General features: G+C 27.1%; 3 protein-coding genes across 8 annotated transcripts in view; 2 read left to right on the top strand and 1 right to left on the bottom strand.

The window, feature by feature from the left end:
- LOC123294635 (28S ribosomal protein S9, mitochondrial) overlaps positions 1 to 1,670 on the top strand; it is a 49,886-nt gene extending 48,216 nt beyond the window's left edge. Inside the window, exons 8-9 of the mRNA XM_044875731.1 lie at positions 1,109 to 1,271; positions 1,555 to 1,670. Of these exons, the coding sequence (XP_044731666.1) occupies positions 1,109 to 1,271; positions 1,555 to 1,646 (255 nt within the window). The 3' untranslated portion in view covers positions 1,647 to 1,670. The remainder of the gene's footprint in view (positions 1 to 1,108; positions 1,272 to 1,554) is intronic.
- A 700-nt stretch (positions 1,671 to 2,370) lies between these two features.
- On the bottom strand, positions 2,371 to 5,582 carry LOC123296944 (probable arginine--tRNA ligase, mitochondrial). 2 transcript variants are annotated; one of them, XM_044878671.1, is made up of 6 exons: positions 5,370 to 5,582; positions 3,572 to 4,476; positions 3,363 to 3,487; positions 2,884 to 3,008; positions 2,598 to 2,827; positions 2,371 to 2,540 (listed from the first exon to the last, which is right to left on the bottom strand). In XM_044878671.1, the coding sequence occupies exons 1-6, from the start codon at positions 5,403 to 5,405 to the stop codon at positions 2,390 to 2,392; spliced, it is 1,572 nt and encodes a 523-aa protein (XP_044734606.1). In that variant the 5' UTR covers positions 5,406 to 5,582; the 3' UTR covers positions 2,371 to 2,389. The 2 variants fall into 2 exon arrangements, with proteins under 2 accessions (XP_044734606.1, XP_044734605.1); XM_044878670.1 differs by having other exon boundaries at positions 3,363 to 4,476.
- Positions 5,583 to 5,677: 95 nt separating this feature from the next.
- LOC123296943 (phosphatidylinositol-binding clathrin assembly protein LAP-like) overlaps positions 5,678 to 8,087 on the top strand; it is a 42,004-nt gene continuing 39,594 nt past the window's right edge. For 2 of the 5 annotated variants that reach the window (XM_044878669.1, XM_044878664.1), the window contains exon 1: positions 5,681 to 5,966. In XM_044878669.1, coding sequence (XP_044734604.1) covers positions 5,837 to 5,966 — 130 coding nt within the window. In that variant the 5' untranslated portion in view covers positions 5,681 to 5,836. Of the gene's footprint in view, positions 5,967 to 8,087 lie in introns of all 5 variants that reach the window. The other 3 variants (XM_044878666.1, XM_044878665.1, XM_044878667.1) reach the window with 3 other exon arrangements.

Below are 8,087 nucleotides of genomic sequence, written 5' to 3'. Positions count from 1 at the left end.
TACCAAGTTAATTTTGAGTTTAAAATTCTGCATTTGAAAACAGATTTTAATTTCCTAATTATCCGTTCTTTTGTTAAAAAATCAAATATAACCGACATTTCATTTACATATTTATCTTAAAATAATAAACACTTGTTATTTTATACAAGAAACTAACCATTTACAAAATGAGTTCCGCGTTTATGTTTCCATCTTGTAAATAAGAAGTTGATATGATATACAAATTTCTTACACAGTATTATAATACTAATATTACGGTAGATTTCTGATCATTCCAATACTTTTTACCTTTTGGATTATTAGTTTTGAAGATTTAAAATAGAATTCGTGAGTTTTCAAGTACAGAATTTTAGAATACTGAATTTTCTAGGAACAACAAAGTTATGTTTTAGTAATATATTCTATACAAATTCACAGTAAAAAATAATAATTTTTAAAAATTGTAAATAAATAAATAGAAAATATTTTTTAATTGTTAAGTTATATTATTAATTTTAAATAAAAATATTTTTTTAAACAAATAATTATTATAAATAAAATGTGTATACTTTTAATTAATAAAAAACACCTCTATATATATTTATATAAGTATAGTTTGTTAATTTTTTTTCTGTTAAATTTGAGAATAAATTATTTGTAAATGTTAATTATGACAATTTTCTTTTTTATTAATATTAATTCCATTTTAATTTAAAAAAATATTTGAAAATAAAAATCCAGCCAGCTTATCTTAACAATAATCGAAAATAATTTAACTAAGAAGGTATTCCGGAAAATAGAATTCAGAATTTTATCGGATTCGAAAAAGCGCAAATAAAGGATTTAAAAAAACTGGAATTAATTACCGATTATTCCGATCCCTCCGCCTTTTAATTCAAATTGAAAAAAATATGTAAAAGCAAAAAAACAAATTTAAATGGCAAAAACACCTTTCACACCTGCGTAGTGGAAAAAAATAGACATTAGGAATGTTAGAGTTACTAATAATAAATATTTTACTCAGCACTCGATGCATACAAATACAAACAAAATTTCTAAAGTTTATAAATTCAAAACTTAATATTATTTGCTAATTTTCGCCAAATTTTGATTTAAATTTTCTTCTCAGTTACTGTTTCCGCTAGAATTTACAAACATGACCAAAAATGTAGATATTGAAGCTCATGTTGAAGGTGGTGGACCATCAGGCCAAGCGGGTGCACTTCGATGGGGAATCGCAATGTGTTTAAGAAATTTTGTCGATGATGATATGATACAAAAAATGCAAATTGGTAAGATCACAAAAAAAAAATCAATTAACTTCTATTTTTTAATATTTCCATATTTTAACGTCAAAATGTTTTTGAGTCTTGAGTATCTATTTTTTATAAAATATTTCCCGTTAATAAAACTTGGAACTATTTATTGAGTAATTTTTATTCGAAAGTAGATTTTTTTCATTACATTTATCCAACTTTTCTTTAAGAAGTTAAATGATTTCTCATTAAACAAGCTACTTTTCTTAAAATTCCAATTTCGATTTATAAATTTAACTTCTATGTTTTTTTTTTTCAGCTGGATTACTTCAACGTGACTATCGAACACGTGAAAGAAAGAAGCCTGGACAAATGAAAGCTAGACGAAAGTTCACATGGAAGAAACGTTAAAATATTTTGTAATTACTTGAATTTAGGAACATTTGATAAATAATAAAGAATGTTGTAAATATTTATAAATTTTATTTTCCTCTGAATATAAAATAATCGTAGAAGCCCTATATTTTTCGGCAGATTTTCAACGCTAGCTCTACAGCTACTCATCTGTGCGCCAAAGGAACTGAATTTTTTTGTTTTGTAGGCCTTCTTTATCTTTTATATTCCAAAACAGAGACTTGTTAAGCGTACTGATAAAATTCGAAAAAACAGGTAATAAACTATTGTATTCTTGATTTGAATACAAATCTGGATAATTAAATAGGAATATGATTGACCCAGTAAATCATATTCTCCGGCCATTCCCAGTTTTGCAAGAGAGATACTCTCGTTTGAGATAAAAGATGACTTACGTTTCTAGATGACTTGGAAAATTCATACTGCAATCTAAGATGTAAGATTTTTAAAAGCGCAAAAATGATAACAAACCACTTTCCTCTTTGCATATTTTAAACGATTAAAACCGATTTTGTATTTAATAAAAAAAGTTAGGGGATCGAATTTGATTCTTAAAGAAGATAAACAAAACATTATGTTGTTAACAATTACCCCTAACAACAAAAGTAAATTTTTAAAAAAAGGTGCAAAACCAAAGACCAGAGACGAAAAACTTCGGAACATTGAATTTGGACATTAAAAAAAATTGACAAAGCGAACTTTTTGTAATAATAAGGTTTGTAATAAAATTTATTAAAATATTACATTTCATTTAAAGGTTTCAAACCTAGAATTACCATTCCATCGTATAATACATGCTTAGAAATATAAAATAAAAGCAGTCTTTGTGATGCAATCGAAGGTTGCTCATTTTTCACCCGAAGTACTTTAAGTGCTCGACTTATTAAATTACTGGAAAAATAAAATTATTTTAAGATCTCGTTTGGTTAAAATAGAAAACTTTCTTACCATAAAATAAATAAATAATTGACTAAAATACAAGCTTCCATTTCCAAATGCGATTTATGTAATATTGAATAAAATTTTGATAAATGAATAATTAAATTAAGTGCTTCAATGTTGGATGATAAAATTTCTGGATCACATTTTTCTGGTAATTTGATATTGGAGTTATTATTTAGTAAACTATATAAGCGACAATGAGTGTACTGTAATTTTGATCCAGAATCACCTTTGACCTACGAAACAGAAAATATTTAAAAACAATACATTATTTATTTCCAGTTTTTTCTACCTGTAGCACTTTTTCCCAATTAAATTCATAATCTCTTTGTCGCCTTTGTTTTAAATCATTAATAATCACGCAACTAATTCCTAAGCTATCGGTAATTTCTGAATTATTTATCGATACTTTTGTAGCTAAAATTCAAATAAAATGACTTATTAGTTGGCTTGAAAATGTAAACCAAATCAAAAACCAAACACTAGATTCGGAGGAAATCGCTCTGTTTATCATATGATGTTCGAGATGAACATAAAATTCGATTTTGAAGACAGCTGATAAAATTCGGAATTAACGAGAGGGTAATAAAAAAATAATGGAGATCTAAAATTGTTGACAAATTTCGTCAATTCTGCCGCTTGAGTTCAGTCTCCTTGTATAGTCTCCATGGCCCTTGCGATTATATATCTTGATACCTTAAGTAGATTTTAGGGTTGCAAATGTTAAAAAAAATATAACGAAAACTTATGAAAAAATTAAATAAATCTTACTCGATGATTCAATTTGCTTCTTTAACATTAAATCTTTAGCTTCATCCAAAATATCATTTAAAAAAACAGCTGAACCCTTGCGTGTACTCATTCCACGTACTCGCCCAAATTTTACATGACCTATCCTATCAAACCAATCAAAATTCATTTGTTTTATAATAAATTTTAACGAATCAAAATGATCTGTTTGAGAATTATCAACTACATACAACATTCGATCAAATTTGAATCTTTCATAACGATCAATCGCTGCTAAAATGTCTCGTGAAATATACAGCGATGATTGATCACTTTTCAAAATTGGAATATTTCGATCACCAAACTCAATTATTTGCCTCCCTTGATAATCTGTTTTTAATAAATCGTTCGTCTTTAATACATCGACAACGGTTTGAAACTTTTGGGAGCCATACATCGATTCCCAGTCATAATGATCAAATTTAACCCCTAATCGATTGTATGTAAGTTCTAATTCATTCGTAGTAAATTCTTTTAATAATTTCCATCGTTCCAAATCTTTCCCATTTTCTAAATCAGAAAATATATTTCGTGCTTTATCAACAATTTCTGGATTTGTTTTAGATAAATTATGAGCTGTTACATACGCCTTATAAAGTAAATTTATGGGATCCTTTGCAAGTTCCTCATTTTGTAAGTTTAAAATATCTAAGCCAACATTTAAAAATCCAAATTGTGTACCCCAATCGCCTAAATAATTTAATCGTGTGACTGAATTTCCTAAATAAGTGTTTAAATTTGAAATAAAATTTCCAATTATTGTTGATCGCAAATTTCCAAGATGGAATGGTTTTGCAATATTTGGTGAACTGAAGTCAACAACTAATTTTTCATTGTATCGTAGAATTTCTTTCAAATTTGGTACTTTTAATACATCTTCGATAAATATGTTTTTGTTTACTTCAAGTACGAAATCTTTTGATTTAATTTCTATGTTTTGTATTATATTGTCGGATTTAAAATTTTTTATGCTATCTAGTTCTAATTTCTTATTGGATATAAAATCTTTTGGTAAACTTAATTTTATTCTATCATTTGTGAAATCAATTGCATAGTTCGTTATTACTGGACCTGGACTAAATCCTTCCACTTTGAACTAAAATCATAAGAGATCATTTTAATGTTAGAAAGTCAATCCCAATTTTAGTTTCTGGTTTGTTTCAATTTCGACTGAGAAAACCGGCCTTTTAAATAAAAAAATTTTCTCGATTCTCTAATATAAATTATAAAATTTCTCGAACGACTCTTATCTTCGAAAAAGAAAACGCTACATAACAAAACGTATTAAAGTATGATGTGCGAATGTGCCAAATATCACAAACACGAATCTAAAGAGGAGAAATCGGACCAACAGTTCCCTTATAGAACAAATTGTCCCAAAATTTACAAATAATGGGTTCATTTAATGTTTGAGCAAGCAGCAAACTTTATCTTTGGATCAGTTAGGTTAATTGTGTTCCAAAAACAAAAGAACGCAGCTCATTTAACGAATATATTATTTATTAAAAGCTTTTCGTAAAGGATTTTACGCGATATCTCAAGGGTTACTCACTCAATCTTTAAATGAATCAAATTTTTTTATTTTTTTGATCATAATTATTCAATACACCAAGTTTCATCGAATTCCGAAGCAAAAATGTTTCCTGTTTTTCTCAATTTTTTCAAAGGGGTACTCCTTAAGAAAATTGCAAGAAATCGGAAAATTTCTTTTACCTCCGATTTAGATAAAAATCATTTTTTAGAGAAATTTTGACCCAAATAATGCAAAAATCGGATTCATTTTGCGATTATGGGTGTAGTAATCTTTTAGGAGCATTCAAAAGTTTTCGAAGCGTATATTACTTGAGAAAATTGCACATCACAGATCAAAGCTAGTTGCAATTTTGAAAAACAAACATAATTTTTTAAAAGATAAATTTCATGTCATGATTTTAAAATGAAAATAAACTATTGAAGAAGGAATTCAAATATAAAACAAAATTTTCGTACCCTTTTAAATAAATGTGAGCAAATATTTGATAACATGTTAACAATTTGAAGGTTAGATTCATGAAGACATTTCTAGAAATTCATATTACAATAGAAAAAACTAATTAAATTCAATAAACAATTTATGGAGTAATTAAAAGTGATTCCAAATAATTAAAATTTTCATAACAACTCTACGTTTGAGTTCAATATCCTCGATTGCTCAACATTTCTAATAATTTAAATTTGATATCTTTCCATTTAGTTCACAAACTTAGTCAACAGAGTGCCTTACAATTGTTGTGTAAACCGACAGAACAGACAAGAGTCCACAAGTCGATTCATTGGAATGTTATTTGCTGTCAGTTTAGTGACTACCATAAAGGAGTGTGTTGTATGTGTGAGCAAATTGTTTCGGAAAAAACTGAAGTTTTTTTTTGATAACTTAGAATTTTTTTAAAAGGTGATGCATGAATAAGTGACAAAAAATGGCTGGTCAAACAATAAATGATCGATTTTTGGCTGCACGGCATAGTATTGCCGGTCAAGGATTAGCAAAAGCTGTTTGTAAAGCAACAACAGAAGAAATGATTGGACCTAAACGAAAACATTTAGATTGTAAGCAAAACTTTTTTTCGATTATTTTTCTTGGTTTTTGAATTTATTAAGAAAATTTTTTTTTTGGAGGTAAAACTTTAATTAAGCAGTAAATACAGGTATTTTATAATAATTTGCCGTGATGAGACAGACAGGTGTTTTGATATTAAAAACCTGATTGGTTGTTTAAGTCATTGCGTAATGTTCATGATACGTTTATATATCCCCTAATATTCTCCATAATTGTAGAAAAACAATATGGTAAAATGCTTTTTAAATATTTAATAAACATATTAAGTAATTGTGATCAATAAATGGATTTACATTATTTGATTCATGTATTCAAATTTTCTAAACTTTTCCTATGAATTTTATATGAATTTCCAAGAATTTCATCTGCTTCAAGTGTCTGTGAACTTTTAAATAAGTTAAGTCAGTGTTTTAGTATGCATAGGTACTGTATTTGAAATGCCTCATCATAATTAGAAGATAATTTATTATTTATATTTATCAAGAGTTTTATTATTCTCGTGACATAATTACTTATCGTGTTTTTTATTAAAATAAAAATAAATCGATTAAAAAATCTATGTATAGCTTTTCGTGTAATTTTTTTAATTATGAGAAATAAATTATACAAATATTTTTCTTCGAATTAATAAATTATTTATGTAAAATAACGGATGGTATTTTAAACCGATATGTTTAATTATTCGATTGTTTAGAAAATAGGCGCTTATTCATTTAAACAAATTAGAAAGAAGCGATAAAATTACATAATGTCGGGTATCGAACCCTGGACCTCTAGGTATCCTAGATATGTCTATACTGAATTTTATGTGATGAAGACAACAATTCAGTTCATTTGACGGTTAAATGTGTAGTTCTCGAAATACCGGTGAAAATCTGTCCAAAATGTATGGATAGCGAGTCCACATAAAATTTCGACTCATATCATAAAAAGTATTCTACCCACCGTCAAATGAACACAATTATTGTATTTTTTTGAGTAAAAATGATCATATATACCGAGTTTTATGGGATTCGAAGTCATAATTTTGTCAACAATTAAAAAAAATTGTTCTTAACATAATTTTAATTCACAAAATATACTAAATTGGGTACATTTGATCATTAGATGCCCACGGATCGATTTAAGACAACTTTTTAGTAAATAGATCGAATTTTCGTTACTTTTGGATTCTACTTACTCGTGAAAATGGAATAAGTGAGTACAGTTAAAAAGTCGATTTAATAATCGGCGATTATTAAAGGTAATTAGTATTTAGTACGCCAAAAACACGATTTAACTTACAGTTTTCAGGGTATCATCTGAAATTCTAATAGAAGTCGATTTAATAATCGTCGATTATTACTTAAAGGTAATTTGTATTTAGTTCGCCAAAAACATGATTTACCTTACAGTTTTCAGGATATTATCTGAAATTCTATTAGAAAAAATTCGAAAATAGATTTTATCTAGCCAGATATTTATGAATTCTCAAATAAATCCAAGGAAATTATTGTCAAATCATAATGAAAAATCTGGAAACATCAAGGAACTTAAAATTTAATCTTGTGAGATACTTGTTAAAGGAAGGAATTAATATTTATTGATTTAGGAAAAAATAGACCCGGAAAAAATATAACGAAAAAAATTTCTGTAATAGTGTCCCATTTTGGAACGCAAGGACTATTTTCTTTCACAACCTAACCAACTCCAGGTCTATAAAATTTTCGGTCTATTTTTTCCGGGTCTATTTTTCTCGATTACCAATAAATATAGGACAATCCGTATAAAAGGAATTTAAAAATTTTTTCTAATTAAAGACTAAGGAAAAGGGGAATTTTGTAAAATATATATATGCTTTTTGATTAAGATTTTAATTACTATGTGTCATTGAATTAAACTGAGTAGACACTGCGGATATGGTTGGAGCAATGCATGTACACAGAATGATTGACAAACAAACGGAAATGAATGAATAGATAAAATATTAAATATATGCAACATGCTCTTGCCAATTATCAATATTTTATTGACAATATTTCTCATCCAACCGCAAATGGGGTAAGCTAAAATTCTCAGAAATTAAATACCACAAAAATTCAACCTTCTTGATCTATATAAATATCATTCTT

Source organism: Chrysoperla carnea, chromosome 3, assembly GCF_905475395.1.
Source record: "Chrysoperla carnea chromosome 3, inChrCarn1.1, whole genome shotgun sequence".
NCBI classification, from domain to species: Eukaryota; Metazoa; Arthropoda; class Insecta; order Neuroptera; family Chrysopidae; genus Chrysoperla; species Chrysoperla carnea.
Note: the sequence above shows the minus strand (reverse complement) of the source record. Positions and strands in the feature narration are given on the sequence as shown.

Coding starts and splice junctions, on each gene's coding strand:
- LOC123296944 (XM_044878670.1), bottom strand. CDS start 5,405: ATGTTATCAAATATTTGCTCACATTTATTTAAAAGG. Junction 3,009..3,362: donor GAAGCAAATTGAATCATCGA/GTAAGATTTATT, acceptor TTTGAATTTTAG/CTACAAAAGTATCGATAAAT. Junction 2,541..2,597: donor AATTATTTATTTATTTTATG/GTAAGAAAGTTT, acceptor TTATTTTTCCAG/TAATTTAATAAGTCGAGCAC.